The sequence below is a fragment of the Bubalus bubalis genome, chromosome 2 (assembly GCF_019923935.1).
Source record: "Bubalus bubalis isolate 160015118507 breed Murrah chromosome 2, NDDB_SH_1, whole genome shotgun sequence".
NCBI classification, from domain to species: Eukaryota; Metazoa; Chordata; class Mammalia; order Artiodactyla; family Bovidae; genus Bubalus; species Bubalus bubalis.
Genome location: NC_059158.1, coordinates 112656690 through 112677594, shown reverse-complemented (window position 1 = coordinate 112677594; position 20905 = coordinate 112656690). Strand labels below are relative to the sequence as shown.

General features: G+C 38.1%; 1 protein-coding gene across 3 annotated transcripts in view; it reads left to right on the top strand.

Annotated features, from left to right (window-relative positions):
- Nucleotides 1-20905, top strand: part of THSD7B (thrombospondin type 1 domain containing 7B) — a 1246259-nt gene that overhangs the window by 317227 nt on the left and 908127 nt on the right. For all 3 annotated transcript variants that reach the window (XM_044935904.2, XM_025276961.3, XM_045164228.1), the window contains exon 2: nucleotides 13204-13375. In XM_044935904.2, the coding sequence (XP_044791839.2) occupies nucleotides 13237-13375 (139 nt within the window). In that variant the 5' untranslated portion in view covers nucleotides 13204-13236. The remainder of the gene's footprint in view (nucleotides 1-13203; nucleotides 13376-20905) is intronic.

Here is a 20905-nt window from a genome sequence, read left to right as displayed (position 1 = left end):
ATTCCTTTTTAAATATTTGTGAGAATGGGTGTTTTAGTTTCACTCTTGTCATTTACCTAGTTCTTCATAAGCTCATCTTGTGCTTGCATTAGTGCATTCAGATTCCATCATGTTCATTTGAATGACTTTAAGAGGTTTCTCTCTCTCAGACTATAGCTTTTATTCCCACAGACATCTTTTCCTGACCTTCAGATTTCTGAGCATTATTCCTCTCCCTCTAACCAACTAGAGGTCATAACAGGTTGCTGTTAATATCTGTTGCTCTGTTACAGCAAATAGAGAAGATGTGTAGGAAGTTATATTTTGAATTTTAATAAAAAACACTGTGCTGACATATTATATTAAAGATACAGATCCTTTGATGGCTTCCTGAGATTTTATTTTTAACTCGGGAAAAGTGAGTCATTATTTCTAGAAATTATAAGGCATCCGACAGCTCAACAAAACTACTAGTCCAGGGGACAGAAGTAATTTTATTTTCTTTATGAAATTTACTGATTTGTTAATTAATGTTTGCTTGTTTTATCAAAATATGTGCTTGGCATTTCATTTTCTATGTACTGTTACACTCAAAAAAGTTACCCTCCATGGAACCCTAAAGGTCCTGCAACATTGCACCTCATTCCAACTGTGGAATTGGCAACAGTCTGGAAAGTGTATGTTAGAACAAGTGTAATGTTGACATTGTGTGTGCTCAGTCATGTCTGATGCTTTGTGATCCCATGGACTGTAGCCCACTAGGCTCTTCTGTCCTTGGAATTTTCCAGGTAAGAATACTGTAGTGGATTGGCATTTCCTCCTCCAGGGGATCTCCCCAATCCAAGGATCAAACCCATGTCTGCCAAATCTCCTGCATTGGCAAGCAGATTCTTTGCCACTGAGCCACCTACGCAGTCCCTAATGTTGACAGGATGGACAGTAAACATTAGATCTAAGAAAGTTTATGGGAATGGAATTTTGCAGTGTTCAGGGGGAAGTATAATTAGAATAAATATTTATTTTTTTGCATCTGTTTGAAGATACTGGCTTTCTGAGCCCAATTTTTTCTGTTAATTATGATTTTATTAGAATAGAACGCATCTTTTTGTACCTTTTCACTTCATTAATTCCTTCATTTATTCAACATTGGCTTTGTACCTACTGGGTCTAGATAAGAGACTACAAACTCAAAATACAAAATGGAGAAAATATGACCCCTGCCCTTAAGGAAAGAACTTTTTGGTTGGACATTACAGAAACTCAGGAATATTGTTGAGGATTTTGAAAATGCATGTCTTTAACAACCTAGTGAAATGGCTACCCACTCCAGTATTCTTGCCTGGAGAATCCCCAAGGAGAGAGTAGCATGGCGGGCTACAATCCACAGGGTGACAAAGAGTTCGACATGACTAATCAACTAAGCACAACAGCCTAGAGAAAGTGTTAGTCATTCAGTCCTGTCCAACTCTTTACAACCTCATGGACAGTAGCCCACCAGGCTCCTCTGTCCATAGAATTCTCTAGGCAAGAATACTGGAGTGGGTTGCCATTCCCTTCTCCAGGGGATCTTCCCAACCCAGGGATTGAACTCGGGTCTCCTGCATTGCAGGCAGATTCTTTACCATCTGAGCCACCAGGGAAGCCCCAACATAGTATCCCAAGTAAATACTTGGATTCATGCCAAGAACAGAAGTGCAGACAAGTGACAGGATTAAACTGATGTTATCCATCCTCTTGGTTGTTCCTAACGGACCAATGCTAACATTCAGTGTACTTAGGGGAATAACTTAGGTGCTCACTACTGGCTCATTTGACTTCTCTTGAAGCCCATGGGTCTTCATGCAGTGAGGAACCACTTCCGGCTCAGTTGACTGAGGATAGCATGCAAAGAGATCTTTTTTTCCCATATTTTACCAGGGGATCTTTTCTCTCCTCCATACCCACAGTTTTCTGCCTTCATGACTGAAAATGAATGGCTTAAACATACTTTCTAGAGTGGATGTTTTCAAAGAATATATTATTAATATGTAGTAAATATTTTTAATGAACTATGGGTTAACAGGAATATAATTTCATAGAAGAGATGCATCCTATTGCTGTTTAATTAAAATCTTTCTGCTGATGGAGAGTTCTCTCTCTGGTGTTTTCTTTAATACATTCATTATGCTTCTGTCTGGGCTCCCCTGCTAGAGATATCTTTCATTATAATCCACTTATCTAAGTTTGTAATTAAACTTCTAAATGTAAAATTTGCAGTGGAAAATTGCCAGGGTACCTAGTGAACTTTTCCTTTTTCTCTGAGAGAAATCACTCTTTGAAAATTTTGGTTTTGTGTCTTGGTGTCTTGATCATTTTATTATTTTAAAAGTATCTGTGTGTGCATACATGTATGTGCACTTTTGTGAAGTACTTTTTATTTAGTATCATCAGTTTCTGCTTTTTTCTGTGAAATTGGAGGTAGATAGTGTTGATTAAGTAAATGTATTGCATTTTTTTAAGGTATGAAGGTGGTAAATGAAATGTATTTCAAAACAAATGCCTTCAGTCTTTGTTGATCTGTTTGAAATGGCTAGAAACAATGAAAAACCAAACTGAAACCCTTGGATATGCTGGTAGAAAGAATATAGTCTGTTTTCCATTGGTCAAGCATGTTCTTGCAACTTTTCTTATAGTTTATGCAATAAAGGAAGAATCTAAAATCACAATTTGCACTTCAACTTCGTTTGAAATGTTGTCTTACAGATATCACTCCATCCTTTTGGGAACAATGAGATGAGACAGGATGAAAATAATTTCTATCAAATCTCATGCATGTGATGAGCAACTTGTTAATGGTCAATGCCCAGTCGTAATAAATGAACACTTATAAAAGATAATGGAAGAGACTGCTGGAGAATTATTTTATAGGCTTATAAACATGTTATTCTTTTTATGTCAGCTGTTAACACAATTCAAAAAGTTCCTTTGCAACAGTAGATGCATAATTAATCAAGAGAACACAAAGCTATATTTACAGTTTAACTGGATAATTCTCCTGACATTAAATATTTAAAATCTTATATTGGAGAAATATTACTGAGTAATTAAGTATTTTTTTTTTTAATTTCAAAGGTCAACAGTGTTTGAGCAGAGAATTTTATCTTGTTCACACATTCAAGTTTTCTTGAATTCTTATAAACCTCTTTAGAGTAACTGTTAAATATAAGCCCACATAAAATTATGCTGTGTCTACACTCATACATATAAAACACATATAAATGAATATTTATCTGTTTGTAAGATTTGGTAAAAAGAAGTTATCAAATCCTTCCCTGCATCTTCAAGAAGGTTGCACTACTACAGGCTAACACCATTAGGTGCCTATTTTATTTCCTAAACTATCTCCAGAAGTGATTGTACTAATTTTATTACTCTTCTAGAATGCAATGCTTTAAAATTGAATGCAATTTCTTTTTATTAACCTAAGCTTCTCTGAACAGGAGATGACATAGATTTTATTTTTTCTCTAATGACTTCATTATGTTTTTTTCATATAATTTCCATCAATCTATTTAACTTTTTTTTCTGCTTTATAAAAAAATAGATTATTTTCCTTGAGGATTTGAAAAGCATAGACCATATCAAACTTTTAATTCTTTGGATCTTTTCTTGGTAGTACACTGGGATGTTTGTAATTTATTTGTAAAGTAGAAAGAATCTTTCAGCTATTTACTGTTGTCCATACTGATTTTTACAGTTTCACAAGTTACCTAAATTAACTTTACTGAGCACAGAGAAGAGAATTCAGAAATTCAAACTAATGTGGAAATATGGGCTTCTCCATCCATCTGTCTCCCATTATATGGAAAAGCCTTTTCCTCAGGATTGTGGTCTGAGATCAAGAGAATTTAGGAAAAAAAAAAATCTACAAATGTAGACTCCATAATCCTTTCATTTGCGTTGCTAATATTTAATGAACACTTACTATTTTCCAAGCAATATACTGGGTGCTGGGCATATAACAGTGAGCAAGATAAACTATTTAGATGATACTAGAGGAGAGGAAAATAAATAAACCAATACACACTAGATTGTCAAGTATATCTTTTCTAAGTGTTACAAAGAAACAGAAGAAACAAACATCAAGGGGATGGAGTGCTTGCAATTGTGCTGAACAGATGGGTTTGGGAAAGCCTTTGAGGTTAATGAACTGAGGAAGCAAGTCATGTGAATGGGCACCTAAGAAACAGTAGTGCAAAGGCCTTGAGAATATATATCCTTGCTGCTGCTGCTGCTGCTGCTAAGTCACTTCAGTCGTGTCTGACTCTGTATGGCCCCATAGACGGCAGCCCAACAGGCTCCTCCGTCCCTGGGATTCTCCAGGCAAGAACACTGGAGTGGGTTGCCATTTCCTTCTCCAGTGCATGAAAGTGAAAATTGAAAGTGAAGTCGCTCAGTCGTGTCCGACTCTGTGCGACCCCATGGACTGCAGCCTACCAGGCTCTTCCGTCCATGGGATTTTCCAGGCAAGAGTACTGGAGTGGGTGCCATTGCCTTCTCCTATATATCCTTGAGGAACAAGAAAAGGTCCAGTGTGTCTGGGCTACAGAAATGAATGGAGAATGGTCAGAACAAGAGAAAGCAAAAGTCCAACCAACAGAATCTTTAAATTTTATTCTAAAGTCATGAGAGGACTTTAAAGAGGAAGGTACATTTTTCTTCCTAAAGATTATCCTGTATTTTCTGTGGAGAATGCATAGAAGCAGCCCAGAGTGAAGGCAGGAAAACCAGGTAGGAGAATCTTCACATAGCTCAGGTGAGAAATGATGGTGGCTGGCACTAAGCAAGAGGATGGGAAGTGGCTTGATGCTGAACAAATTGGGAAGGTTGTGCCCACTAGTTTGACTGATGGATTGGTTTTTAGGTGTGAGAAAAAGAAAGGAGTTTAGGAGAACTCCTGGTCTTCTGGGCAGTATGATGCCTTTATGGAAATGGGGACACTGAGGGGAGAATTAGACCATGGATGACACAGGAGAATCACAAGCGTCTTGATGTATGTTCCATGTGAGTTGCGCTCAGATATCCAAGTGGTGATATTCACTGGTAAGTTGCGTGTGTGAGTTAAGGAAAGAAGTCAGGACTGGGGATACGGGATTGAATATGGAGAAATGAGAATCACGAAGCACCGTATGTAAAACTGAATGGCTATATAAGATCTACTGGGGAGTGAGCAAAGCTAGAGAAGAAGAGGAATTTGAGGACCAAGTTAGAGGTATACTCAATTAGAGCTCAGAATAAGAGGAACTATTTGGAAAGGAAGCTGAGAAGAAGTGGCCAATGAGAAGTTAAAAAATAAGAGAGAGAGAGATTTGGTGGCTCAGTTCTGACTGAAAAAAGCCATTAAGGAGGGAATCATGAAAGATTTGAGCAATAACCAGGAATTTAGTCATGAGGATGTGATGCCGTGAGGTATCAAGATGATTTTCCATCAGGTGATGAGTTGGTTCCAAAATTACAAGAATGTGTCTTAATACCTTCCAAACCAGGGAGAGCTTGGCAACTGTGTAGAAGGTTGCTCCAGAAATATGTTCTTATTTTAGACTCTGTCGCTATGGGTGGATTGTTCTTATTAGGGAATCTGAGGCAGCTTGCTAGGGTAATTACTACCGTTCTCTCTTAGATATAGTTCATCATAGAGGACATGCCCCTTTTTTCACTGTGATGACACTCATGAAAAATAGTGACAGATCTGGCTACTTTTCTTTGGATGATGCACGTATTACCTAAAAAAGCCAGGATGGGGAGTAAACCAACCTCGCTTGCTTAGAAATGGGGACATACTTGTCCAAGTTTCCAGAGAAGTTAGGTGTGTTGCTTGAATCATGAGAGAAGTTGTTTCAATCTGTGGAAGCCGCAGAGACAGAAACACACACATAAATAGGTCTGCTATAAATAGACACTGTGAATCCAGGGACCTGGGTGCTGTAGGAGTTGCTTTCAGCTCCTGTAACAGAACACACACAAAAATGTGGCTTGGAACAAAGGAGTCTGTTTTTCACACAAATCAGAAAGTTCAGAAATTGCCAATCTAGGACAGATCAGAGAGTCCAGAAGTAGTTGCTATAGCTCCATCATGGTGTCTGAGTCTCAGGCTTTGTCTGCCTCCCTCTCCATCTCTCTTGGTGGTGTTCATCCCATGGTTTTTGGATGCCACTGGCACCTCTAGACATTACTGTCTGTGTTCCAGGCAGGGGTCATAGGAAAAGTGGCCAACGGCAGAGAACCACATTTTTTTTCCAGATTTTTTGGGGGATATATATATATATATATTTTTTTTTTTTTTAAGAAAAATTGCCTTTTTTAAGAAAAATCTCTTTGACACTTGTAGATCATTGGCCAGAACTGTCATGTGGCCACCTTTGCTACAAGGAAATCTGCAAATGTGATTTTTTTTCAAACAGGGCTGGTGGACATTCTTTAAAAGTTGTAATTCTGGAAGACAGGGTAAAAATAGCACTGTCTGCCACAGCTACCAAGTTGGTTTTGGCAAATTGATTTCTATCAGTAGTATGTCCTGTGGCAAAAGTTTGTTTGCAGATATGTAAAGCAGTTGTGTGTATTTTGTGAAAATTTTTCAGAATTTATTATGTGATGCAAACCTGTGGCTTTGAGTCACACTGTAAACCAAAAACCACATGATTGGATATTTTTTGTGATATGCTTACAGGTCCCCCATGCTTGTATTTGATATAATTTAGGATTCTGCAGTGAGGTTCATGGAGGAAGAGGCTGGTGGTTAAAAGACTTAAGGAAGTTACTAAACATCTTGTGATTGTGAAGCTAGAGGTTACCCTCTCATAAAATAGAGATGATAATACCTGTTTTCTCCTTCACAGTGTCAGTGTGAATCTTTAGTGGGGCTCTTGGTATAGAGTGCTTTTAGCTCTTCAGAAATAAGGCACACAGTCACAGATGGGGAGGTTGAAAATATTATCCCCCAGTCCTTTGCCGCAGGGCAGGATAACATTCAAACCCTTCCTGAAACATTTCTTGACTCAGAGTTTTATTTTTTCTTTTATGTAATATTTATTAGTTTATATATTTGGCTGTGCTGTGTCTTAGTTGCAGCATGTGGGATCTTCGATCTTTGTTGCAGGATTTGGCATCTTTAGTTGAGGCATGTGGGATCTAGTTCCCTGATCAGGGATTGAACTCTGGCCCCTTGCATTGGGAGTGCAGAGTCCCAGTCACTGGGTCACCAGGGAAGTCCCACAGAATCAAGGCTCTTCTGAATTTTGAGAGAATCATAATAGGGAGCCTCCCCGATGGCTCAGCAGGTAAAGAACCTGCCTGCAGTGCAGGAGACACAGGAGACTTGAGTTCAATCCCTGGGTAGGGAAGATACCCTGGAGGAGGAAATGGCAACCCACTCCAGTATGCTTGCTTAAAAAATCTCATGGGCAGAGGAGTCTGGTGGGCTACAGTCCAAACTGTTGCAAAAAGGCAGACATGACTGAGTGACTGAGTATGCAGGCACTCATGATAATAAGAACAATGATATCCTTTTAGGGAGTGCTCACTTTTTGGCAAGTGCCTGGCTGGTGCTCATCTGGGAATCTTCCCTCCATTATTTGATTTCATCCTTACCCCCCTAGGACTGTGGGATGATGGCCTTCATCAATTCGTAGGTGGGACCCTGAGGCTCCCAGGCTGGTGACCCGCCAGAGTCACCGTGTGTGATGCTATAAACAGATACGGGCTGTGGGGTCAGGGCCATTTTGTAATTCAGCTTTGATGTTTTCTAGCTGAGGTGACCTTAGGATAATTATTTAACCTCCTCAATGATCAGTCTCTTTTACATCTGAAAAATAGGAATAGTTGCTCATAGTATAATGTGAGGATGAAGTGAAATGATATGTAAATTGCCTTGTATAAGCTGCTGAGAGACCCTACACAGGGGTAGAAAGGATCTACATTTTTAAGGCTATGAAAAATGACTTATGTTGGCATTGGGTCACAGTGCTAGTTTCAGAGGAGGGTCACAGAGTTTAATCGCAAACAGCTTACTACCTTTGTGACCTGGGGCTTGTCACTTACCTCTCTGTGCCTCAGTTTCCTTATCTCTAAAACGAGGGATAACAAGAATATCTATTTCATAAGGCTATAGTGAGAGTTCAGTGAAGTGCTTAGGACAATATTTTGTATATTGACAGATTATGTGGGATGGAATGCAGTGCACAATACTGCATTCGGGAATTAGGCAAAAGGCTGAGAAAAAGGAAATGCTTCTCTGGTTTCTTTACCAGTGTTTAGTTAACAATCACTTGCCCTTGGCAACTGGTTGGAGTGCCCATCCTGGTCAACAGAGTCGATCTGAACTGTGGGCATCCTCCCCTCTAGCCGCTGCTACTCAGGCATCTTTATTGAGCCCTTGTCTCTGCAGAGTTGCCATGAGATGGTGCTATGGGGATGTGCACAGTGAAGTTTGCTGTTCTCATTGCTGTTCCTTCGGGCTGTAAGCAAATTGCAACAGTTTTTATTTTATTTTAAAGTTTTTTACCTTTTTAAATATTCAAGGACTTCAATGATAAAAATACATTTAAAGGAAAATGAAATGCATATGAAGTGTAAAGCACATTTTTCATAGTTTGAATGGCCTTTAAATGATTAGAAAACTGAGGCTAAAAGGAGAAACTATTTTTTTTTTTATTTCTCTTAGTATTCATCAGTTTAGAGCTAACCTTGCAAATACATTTTGGATGCTAAGATATATAGTAAATAAGTTGATTTGGAGACTCAACGACCTTCCTGATATAAATTATTCATGCCGTTGTGAGTAGCACATGCTTCCTGAATAATATATTTTTTCATAGTAGTTACAGCATTTTTCCAGTTGTGTTTTACAAACAGAGAAGTGGCAGCTCTAATTGTTTCTTGTTTCCTCTCATTGTGTTTATTGTAAACTCTTGTGTGGCTTTTAAAGTCATGGATACAAGTATGACTCCTAGTGTCTTTCCAGGGATAATTTAGTGAGTTTCAGGTCTTTAGAGGGAATAGAGGCAGCATAGTTTAGTGGAGTAAGACAAACCTGTGTTCAAGCTCCATCCTGCACGCTCCATCAACTCAGCAGAGATTCTCCATTTACTAGTGGATATAAAGCATGGCGAATGGTGGAAACTTCTTCAAGCCTAATTTCCCATCCTCTGTTCTCACGTTTCTTGGGAAAAGAGAGGTAACGAGGTATAGGGTTTTAGCTAATACAGATGCTAAAAATGTGTGGGTGTTTTTAGGAGTAAAATTGCTGTGGCCTCCTGAACGGAGATGCTTTGGTGCATTCTCTAAGATCTCCATTTCATTTTTTTTTTTTTAATCAAGATTAGTTGTAGGTTGCTACTGTCATATCCTTTTTTAAAAAATTAATTTTATTGAAGTATAGTTGATTTACAATATTGTGTTAATTTATGCTGTACAACAAAGTGAATCAGATACACACATAGACTATATATATATATATATATATAGTTCGTTATATGGTTTATCGCAGGATATTGAATATAGTTTCCTATGCTATACAGTAGGACCTTGTTGTTTATCCATCACCCATCCTTTGCACCTGCTAGTCCCAAAGTCCCAGGCTCCCTCCGCTTGACAACCACGAGTCTGTTCTCTATGTCTTTACTGTCATTATCCTTATTAATCAGTGATAGCCAGGAGATAATGGTGAGGACAGGAGTCTGTAAGCCACTTTCTTCAGCGATCTTCCACTGGCTTAGGTGAACACAAAAGGACCCTTAAAGCCAGTGGGTCCCTTTGCAGAGTTAGTACAGAGCTCTGTGCCAGTGAGGAAGCCTACTTCTTGTAGTCTCACAGCAACTCTGTTCAGGTCTTGCAATAAAAAAAACAAAGATTGATGCAAAATTCAAGATATTTATATATACATTTATTTATACATAAATTATTGGCTAATCAATCCAGCTTACGCTTACATGCAGTCTCACTGGAACTCCAAATCCTTTTAAATCTTTTTTTGGCTTCTCACTTATGGCCATTTAGAGTTGAACAAACATGCTTTCAGCCCTCCATCTCTTTGGCTTACCTTGTAATGACATGAATATGCTCTTAGATATGCTGAAAGTCTGTCTCCCACAATGAGAATGAACAAAGTCATCACCTATACCTTGGTGATTTCCTATCACAAAAGAAGTGGTCTCAGTAGAGAGCTGGTCCTGCTGGTTAATTAGTGTATTAATAGTAATAATAATAGCATGAGATCAACTGCCCTAAAACACGAATCATCCTTTTTATCAAAAGTTCTCTAACATTACACTGACTTAAACCCATCATTATACAGAAAGCCAATTTATTTGCTTTCCCAGGGGTATTTATTTTTAAGCTAATTTGATTTGTAGGATTCACTAGGAAGTTATCTTGTCTTTAAAATTTTTTTTCATTGAAATATAGTTAATTTACAATTTTGTATTATTTTCAGGTGTATAGCAAAGTGATTCAGTTCAACATTATATATGCATTCTTTTTTAGATTCTTTTTCACTATAGATTATTAAGAGATATTGATTATAGCCCCCATGTTATACAGTAGGTCCTTGTTAGTTACCTCTTTTCTGTATAGCAGTCTGTATATTTTAATCCCAAACTCCTAATTTATACCTCCCCCTTTTCCTTTTTAATAATCAAGTTTGTTTTCCCTCTCTGTGATTCTACTTCTGTTTTGTATATAAGTTCATTTGTATTATTCTTGTTTAGATTCCAATATAAGAGACATCATATGATACTTGTCTTTCTCTGTCTGCTCTAGGTCTACCCATGTTGTATTATGGGGGCAGTATTTAGGTATTTTTCAGCTGCCTTCATGGAATTGATGGCAATGGTACCTTCTAAAAAATGTGCACACCAAAGTTTTTGTAGCAAATCTATATTATGAAGAATGAATTGACTACTTGCATGCGTGTGTATGTGTGCAGACTTTAAAATATCATAATAAAATTTGCAACCCTCTCCTTGTTGCATTGCTTAAGCACGTGGTTTTGCCATTAGCAACCTGAAATGCCTGTCATCTAAAGTATATGTATGTATATGTGCACAAAAGTGTCTCATGTAAGGGTACAGCATGTGTCTCATCCAGAGGTTTATGAAGTGTGTCCAGTAGTGCCTCACAGGTTCCATGGGGTAGTCTAATAGGCCACTCCTGGGAACAGTCAAGCAGGGGAGCTCTGTTGCGTTTTAGTGGCAGCACTCCACTCTTTCGATATTGGTATGCAATGCAGAAACAGAAGAGAAGCTTTTGGTTGCTTATCCAAGTATTCTCTTCATCCCTGGACCAAGTCAAGTCATCAGAGAGCTGTGTACTTGAACTTCGTTGCTTGACTCCTTGCAGCATCATTTTCACTGACTTGTACTTTGTCACTGTACCCTTGGAGTGTTCTACAAGAGCCCGAGACCCCACTGACTACAGATTGCTGTTGTCTGTTTTATTGATGAAGGGATGCGTTGAGTGCATGACTCAGCACGGCATCTGTGTTGATGAGAACTCTCGGGGTTGATTCCACCACTGCTTGGGAGCAGGGTGATGGCTTCTCCTAAAACAATATGAAAAGAACATATACTTTACTCCTCTGTATATGAGGGCTGTAGTAGCCACTTCTTTTTGTCTTTTTTTTTTTAACTAGGAAATTCACAGTCAGACTTGCTCCCCACTTTCCGCAATTCTTTGGTAAATGTTTATGGGCAATAACTTCTATCCTTGACACTCTTTCTGTTTTATCCTTTTATCACCTTTTATCTATCAGTGTATTTTTCTAACATATGTAACATTTTTCTAACGTATCCTTTTTTCGCCTTTTACCTATCAATATATTTTTCTAACATTATGTATTGAGGCAGGTCAGGAAGATCCTCTGGAGATGGAAATAGCAACCCACTCCAGTATTCTTGCCTGAGAAATCCAATGGACAGAGGAGCCTGGCAATCATGGGATCACAGAGAGTCAGACACAACTAAACGAGTAACTTTCATGTTCATCCTAGATCTCTTTAACTCGATGTAGAATCTTCCTATGTCTTTTGGGAAACTACCTGCAGGATTTTGTCCTGCAGGCACATCAGATTTGATATTCTCTTAAGGAAATTGTCTTAATCTTCTTTTGAAAATCTGCTCCTCTTCCTGTTTCTCCTTTTTGGTCGAGGGGTCCCATCAGCTCCAGAATCTGTCTTTCTATCTTATCTCTCTCATACATCCCATCCAATTGGTAACCAAATCCATCACATCTAGCCTGTAAACTAAATTTTGAAATTTCTTCTGATCCTGTCATTTACCAGTACTTGTCTGGAATATTTATCTAGTTTCTTAACTGGCCTCAATTTCTTTGTGATCCATTTTGTTCACTGATGTCAGTTATGTACAATTCATTTGCTCTCTTGTGATTCTTACTGATATTTACAGAATGGACCCCAAAACCCGCACATGACATTCAAGGCTCTTTATAATTTGCTCCCAACCTACATGCTAAATCTCATGTCTGTCCATTCCACCCTCCCCTTTGTGTCCTTCATTGTAGCCACTGGCCCACTCCCTGGTCCCAAATACAAAATGCGTCTCAGCACCTAGTTCTCTCAGCCAGCCTGAAATGCCTTCCTGACACATTCAAGCCCTTTTCCTCTGGCTTATCTCAAATGTTACCTTGTGTGAGAGTTCCCTTTTTTTTTGTTGTTTTTGTTTTCTCATCACAGAGGAACTAATTGCCTTCTTCTAAATCGTTCCCTCTCACTTTCTTAATACCACTGTTAGAGCATTCATTGTCCTATTTTGAACTTTGCTGTATATGCTGATCTTTCTCCCCAAATCATGGGATCCTCAAGGAGTTTGACTGAATAGAAGGAGGGAGTATACTAGGTATCTGCCAACCCTGCTCTTAAAAACAAAGATAAACTGTAAGGGGGCTCTGGACAGTGTGCTCACACACAGAGTCCTTGGAATTGATAGCACCTTCCGTGGGTAAGGGCTTCCCAGGTGGCACTAGTGGTAAAGAACCCGCCTCCCATGGGTAAGGATTGAAAACATGGAATAATTCACATCTGACCTTAAAATATTAATAACAATATTCCATATACTCTCTTTATGATCTTGAACATTTATAATGCCATTTTGCTAAAAGTTCTAACGGTTGAAGTGAGTTTGTGTACTTTCTTTACAGAAGAAACTTACATGATGTTCTTTTTTTTTCTTTTAGGAATAGGAAAGTCAAGAGGCTGAATTCTGAAGAATGTTTCCGAAGTGTAATCTGGCTGTCACTGGCTGGGTATGGAGGAGCATGAGGAAGCTATTTCTGTTACTTTCTCTCTTGCTGTCCCATGCAGCTCATTTGGAAGGCAAAAAGGATAGTCAGTTCATCTGGAAACCAGGTAGGCATGTCCTGGATGTTCCTTTGTCCCATTTTCATTAACGAGAAGAATATTCTTTCCATTCTTGTCCTTTTTACTCATGGAGGAGTGGGAAATCTCCAGAGAGGAGAAAAAATAGGTTCTTCTTTATAATACATTTGATTCTTATTCCTGTATTGTCACTTCCAACCGTGATGCTTGTTATCCTTCTGAATTTTCATGTTGTTGTCAATTAAAGTTATGATCTCCATAGTTACGTCTGCTTCTCCTTTGTCAATATATCACCACTGTGCAACACATTCGTAGTGAAAATGACATCTGAATTTAGTTGATATTCTCAAAATGATTTGAAATATTAATTTATGTCTCTTTCTTTTATGGTATAAACTAGCTAGGTATTTATTGTACATTTTCTAGCATACATTCTGAATATCTAAGTTTTGAAGCATGGAAAATTATCCCAACAGCTTTGCCCATTAGTTGTGATTATACAGTGGCCTTAGTGTGTCTGGAGATCCTTAGCTACCTTGTACATGAGTATATGAATAAGTTGAGGTTTGGAGACTTGCATATAAATTATTTTCTTTTCTAAATATTTCCTTAATGTGACTGTGGAAGAGCACTGTTTAATTTTAAAGGCTAATACTTTATCAACGTAAATCATAAACCCAAACATCTTGGCTCTTTGTATCACTGATGTTTTTTCTTTGTTGTAGATTTTATTTTTCTCCAAGTTTCACAATCAGATCATTTAAAATACTATTACTGTTTCAAGAGTCCATTCTAGCAAATACAGATAACTTATACACCTAATATCTTAGAATTGGAAACTGTGATGTCATAAAAGATCTATGGTCCTTGGAGAATTTTCATTTTAGGCTCATCATCTGTAAATTAAATAGACTGCAAACATATTATGTCACCATGGAAATATGTATAAAAGTGATATTTGTAATATTTAAATGGCTTTGCAAAAACGAAAGTGAATTATGCTTTAAAGTAAATTAAGTAAAACCCCAGCACCATTAGAGATACAGTCTGGAGGAAATTTAATTGCATTAAAGCCCTTATAAATTAATTTAATTGTGGACTCTAATACCACATTAGTGATTTTCATTTTTTACCTCACAGTAGTTTTAGAAAGCTTTGGAAATAGTTGTAAAAGTCAAGATTGCATTTTTGCAAAGGGGTTATTTTATTTTAGTCAGAAAAGACTACACATTTGATCAAATCCAGATAAGCACATTTATATGGCTGTACTCTGGTCTAAAGTTCTCAAAAAAGTGCAATTAAGATGGAAAGTAGAAAATCTGAAACATGAATGGGATGTATTAAGAAAATGGGTTTATTTTGAAGCAAATTTTAAAAATAGGTCTGCTCTTCTAAAAGTAGGTCAATGGAACAAAGTGGCACAGACCCACTCTACCGTGAGGGACACTGTGGTAACTATCACACTTAAGTTTTAGAAGTCAGAATCCTTCCCATCAGATGCTTTGCACTGTTCAAAATGAATATCCATGTCATCACTCTCATTTTCCCTGGTATTCATTACTTCTTTCTCTCATTTATGTGCCATCAAAAAGGTAATAATGTATGTTTTCCTGTATGGTTTCATTTATAAATTATTAATTTATTCCTTGTATGCGATCAGTTATTTTAAAAGTAAAAAAGATCTCAGAAATATAAAATTAAAAGCCAAAGTCTAGGCTGTGTATTCCAATTTCTTATATATCCTTCAGAAATATCCCTTGCACATGTAAGGAAGTACCTCTCTATGCATAGTTGTGTATATAAATCCCAAATTACACACACATATGTTTTATTATTATTACTAGTTATGGTTCTACCTTTTGGATGGGAAGCTGAGTGTGAAATGGTAGAGAATGTGGATCTGGAAATTTCTGATTTGTGCATACCTATGTGTACATATAAGCTTTTCTGCTGGCTCAGTGGTAAAGAATTCTCCTGCCAATGCAGGAGATGCTGGTTCAATCCTGGGTCAGGAAGATCCCTTGAGAAGGAAATGGCAACCCACTCCAGTATTCTTAGAGCCTGGGAAATTCCATGGTCAAGGAGCCTGGCAGGCTACAGACCATAGCGTTGCAAAAGAGTCGGACACAATTTAGTGATTAAACAACAGCAACAACATGTACATACAGACAAACAGTACTTCATACAATCAGAATCATACTTGGTGGTATCTTACTCTGCATGTTGCTTTCAGCATGTAATGATGACTTGGTGAATATTCCATACTAGTGCACATGGGTCAATTTCATCTTTTATTGGTTGCATAGTTTTCTTTTGCAGTTTTATGAATTTATTTAATCAGTGCTTCATTTGCTTATCTATTCTTCCTCTATTGCATGGCCATTTCACTAACTTTTAGCTTTTTGTTATTATGAATAGTACTGACATGAATGCACTATTCTTTTAAAGGTAAGAGATAAATCAGTTTGAGAAGTCACATGCCCTAGAGCAATTCTGGGTCATCACCTTGAAAGACAACCTCAGGGCTTTCCCAGGTGCTGCTAGTGGTAAAGAACCTGCCTACCAATGCAGGAGGTGCCAGAGACATTGATTCAATCCCTGGGTCAGGAGGATCCCCTGGAGGAGGGCATGGCTACCCACTCCAATATTCTTGCCTGGAGAATTCTGTGGACAGAGGAGTCTGGAAGGCTACGGTCCATAGGGTTGCAAAGAGTCAGACATGACTGAAGCAAGTTAGCCCGCTTAGAATCTATACCTACTTATGTGTGATTTATTATATTTTATTTAAATTAAAAACTCAATTGCAGTTGAAATTAGCTGCATTTTTGGAGTATTTTATCAAACCCAACAACTCAGGTCCAGTATAATCTGGAATTTGAACAGATTTCCATGGAGACCCAGATAAATATACCTTATTTTAGAAACCTAGAAACCATCCTCCCTATTTAGATTGTAGTGCCAGTCATTTAAGCTCTTTGCTTTATCTATTGTTTTTCCCGAATACATAGATTAGGTGTTAGTCAACCTCAGCCAAATCAGAGGCATTTCTAAGTGTGTCTTGGCTGTGGAAAAACAATGGATTGATGAATAATAAGTGAGTGATATATTATGTTGCTATGTTTTCTCTACTAAGAGAGAGTCGATGAGGTACAGGCTGTGGGGTCATTGATCCAACAAGGCTATTGAATGCCTGTCATCATTGTGATGAGATCCATTGATCTATATTTAGTGTTTGGCTTCTGTCAGCCAAGAAAGAAGGATCATGTCAGCAAAAATACCAGATAAGGAGTGATGCTGTTTGTTGTTTTAAGTAAACATATACTATTGCTGTCTGCTTGCTTCCTGGAGATGAGCACATTATGGTTTCTGAAGCTATGAATACTAGTGATCTCTTTAAAAATTCCTCAGTACTGGTTCTGAGAGGTTGCTTCATTCTTCTGATCCTTGATGAGACCTCGCTATGTGCCAGGTGTTCTTAGAAAAAAGTTGAGAATAAAAGAGACAAATCCTTGATCTTCATGAACAGATTAATAAACACAGTCCAGAAGTTAAACGGAGAGTGTATTGGTTGGTGATGAGGGCTTAGAAGGAAAGGTAAGGAAAGGAGGAGGGATATGCAATGATAGATGAGAGATGACTATTTTTTTGTAGTTTTTAAAATTTATTTTTTATTAGAATATATTTGATTTGCAATGTTGTGTTAAGTTTCAGTTGTTCAGCAAAGTGATTCAGTTATATGTATATTCTTTTTCATATTCTTTTCCCATATAAGTATTACAAAATATTGAGTAGTAGTCCCTGTGTTATACAGAGGGTTCTTACTGTTTATCTGTATAGTGGTGTGTATCTCTTACTCCCAAATTCTTAATTTATCCCTCCTTCCCACCTTTCCCTTTTGGTAGCCATAAGTTTGTTTTCTATGTTTCTGTTTGGTAAATAAGTTTGGTAGCCATAAGTTTGTTTTCTATGTTTCTGTTTGGTAAATAAGTTCATTTATATCCATTTTTAGAGTCCACACATAAGTGATAGGCAAGAGAGTGACATTTGAAATGGGGGGGGCTAGGGGCTCCCCCACTGAGGAAGGGAATTTGAGTAAAGACCTGAAGGAAGTGAGGGAGCCAGGCATGGGAAAATCAGGATGAATATTCCACAGGAAGAGAACAAGAAGGTCAAAAGGCCCTGAGACAGATGTGGGTGTGGCTTGTTTGAGGACCAGAGAAGAGTCCAGCATTCTGGAGCAGAGCAAACATGGTGGGCAGTGATGGGAGGTCAGGTCAGAGGGGAAAGGGCACCCAAGTCAGGTATGTCTTCATAGATCAGGATGCAATTTTGGCTTTTGCTCTTGGGTGAGATAGAAAGGCATGGGGAGTTTTTAGAGAGTGGTGACATGATCTTTTTTTCTTTTTCTTTTATAATACTTCAATAGGATTATCTTGGGTGATCAGTCGAGGAACTGGAAACAAGGAGACTAGTTAGGAAGCTACTGTAGAAATAAGGTCAGTTGATGATAATAGCTTGAACCAAGGTCATGTCAGTGAAGGTGGTAAGAAGGGGTTGAGTTTTGGCTGTATATAAGGTCTGGTTTTCAATCAGGGAAAATTTTGCCCAGCAGGGGACATTTAGGATGGTCCCAACTGGTTGTCACAACTGGGGTGTGCTACCAACAGCAAAGTAGGAGCCGGGGATGTTGCTAAACATTCTAAAATGCACAGGACAGACCCCACAACAAAGAACTATCCCGCCCCCACTTGCCAACAGTGCCCAGGTTGAGAAACAGTGTTTTCAGGTAAAACCATCATGATTTACTGATGTAGGGAGGAGGAGGGAGAGAGATACAAGGGCAGTGTCCTGAAGGTTGAGAAACAGTGTTTTCAGGTAAAACCATCATGATTTACTGATGTAGGGAGGAGGAGGGAGAGAGATACAAGGGCAGTGTCCTGAAGGTTTGCTCTGAGCAGCTCGGAGAGTGGAGTTGCCATCATTTAACCTGGGCTGATGGGAAGGAGCCTGCGTGGGGGAATATGAGGAACTTGGCATAGGACAGGTTCAATTTATAAGCCTGTTGGAAATTCACATGGATATGCTGATCAGGAAGTTGGGTCTGAATTCAGGAGGCAGGTCTCTCCTAGAACCAGATGTTTGGAAGTCCATATCAGCGAGGTCAAATTAAATGTACAGTGTTAGAAATGTAGAGGCAGCCTTGAAATCTGTAATCCTGTGTAGGTAAAGGGCAAGTTTCTAACGTACTTCCTTGGGGCCAAATGCCTTTAAAAAAAAATTACGGTGGGAAAATACACATAACATAAACTTTACCATTTTAACTGTTTTAAAGTGTACAATTCAGTGACATTTAGTATATTCACGGTGTGTTGGAAACATTGCTGCTATCTAGTTCCAGAACATTTTCACTATTCCAAATTACATTTTACAAGTATTTATAAAAAGACTGGAAAACTATTTGTTATGAATAATGAGGTATGAAAGGAAAAAAAATTATGTATTTGTTTCTTTGTGAGAGGTTGTTCTAATGGTCCTAAGTCATCTTCAGAGATCACTCAGTATACTAGGCAGAGTGTACTTTGTATACTTTGTACACAGGCAGATTCACATTCAAGTCCCAAGGGTCTAGAGAGGAGAAAGTTCTTTAATCTCTCTGAGCCCTATTTATCTACCAAAATGAGGGCAGTACATACTTCCGAGAACTGTTTTGAAAATTACAGTAAAACAAATATATTGAAAAACCTAGTGTATAGTAGCTACTCATAAATGTTCAGTTCAGTTCAGTTCAGTCACTCAGTCGTGTCCGACTCTTTGCGACCCCATGAATCGCAGCACGCCAGGCCTCCCTGTCCATCACCAACTCCAGGAGTTCACTCAGACTCACGTCCATCGAGTCAGTGATGCCATCCAGCCATCTCATCCTCTGTTGTCCCCTTCTCCTCCTGCCCCCAATCCCTCCCAGCATCAGAGTCTTTTCCAATGAGTCAACTCTTCACATGAGGTGGCCAAAGTACTGGAGTTTCAGCTTTAGCATCATTCCTTCCAAAGAAATCCCAGAGCTGATCTCCTTCAAAATGGACTGGTTGGATCTCCTTGCAGTCCAAGGGACTCTCAAGAGCCTTCTCCAACACCACAGTTCAAAAGCATCAATTCTTCGGCGCTCAGCCTTCTTCACAGTCCAACTCTCACATCCATACATGACCACTGGAAAAACCATAGCCTTGACTAGACGGACCTTTGTTGGCAAAGTAATGTCTCTGCTTTTGAATATGCTATCTAGGTTGGTCATAACTTTCCTTCCAAGGAGTAAGCGTCTTTTAATTTCATGGCTGCAGTCACCATCTGCAGTGATTTTGGAGCCCAGAAAATAAAGTCTGACACTGTTTCCACTGTTTCCCCATCTATTTCCCGTGAAGTGATGGGACCGGATGCCATGATCTTCGTTTTCTGAATGTTGAGCTTTAAGCCAAGATTTTCACTCTCCACTTTCACTTTCATCAAGAGGCTTTTGAGTTCCTCTTCACTTTCTACCATAAGGGTGGTGTCATCTGCATATCTGAGGTTATTGATATTTCAATAACCTCATAAATGTTAGCTGTTATTTTTATCATTGCTATATATTTTTTGATATTTGAAATATTTATTCTTGCTTTTATGTTATACAATTTTGTATAGTTTTTTCCTTTAGACTCAAAAAAGAGGTGAGATCAATCTGACAGCTATATGTACTTTATTAGGAAATGATCACAAGTAATTTGTCTGACTTTTTAGCTCTAAAACTTTCTATATGAGACTCTTAGAAAGTTTAGTTTCAGTAGTTCCTTCCCAGTGAATGAAAAGGGTGAAAAAAATGACCTGTGTTCTAGGAACTAAGTAAATAAGTCAAAATTAATCAATCTTTTTGGAAGAAAAAAGGATTATGAAAATGATGTTGGGTAAGAAAAAAGGATCTTAGATTAATATTTAATTATAGATTGCATAATAATGTTTTCAATGTTGAAAGGACTTTAAGGAAAAATGGTGTTTTATATATTTGCATATATTTAAGTTTAGGAATCTTAGAGACAGTACAACTTTCTTAGGAGAAACCTGATTTTTTTTAATATGTGCTAGAATTTTGTGAAATATTTCTTCTGAGAATTTGATTAACTTGGAATCGTTTGGTTACATCTATTGATATTAATTTGTCTTAGCCATGTGTGTAATAAATTCTCAGTGGTGTTATTTCTGTGATATCAAAAAAACATAGACTTACATGGCCTGGGATTCACGTCTAATCATTTTTCCTTAGGGACCACAAGCACTAATTTTATAATTCTCTCACTAAGCCAGAAAAAGTTTATATTACCTAAATAACTTGAACTAAACTACTCTGATTTTTTCTAAATAGTACTAAATGGAGGCTCCCTGAGGAAAGAGATGCTATCGATTTTATTCACTGATACTTTCTCAGTACCTAGAACATGAATAACTGTTGCACAAAATATCCCTAGCACATTAAGTACTTGTAAAATGAGGGCCACTGTGTGTGTGTGTATTTACGCAAGTTGAGAAGTAAAG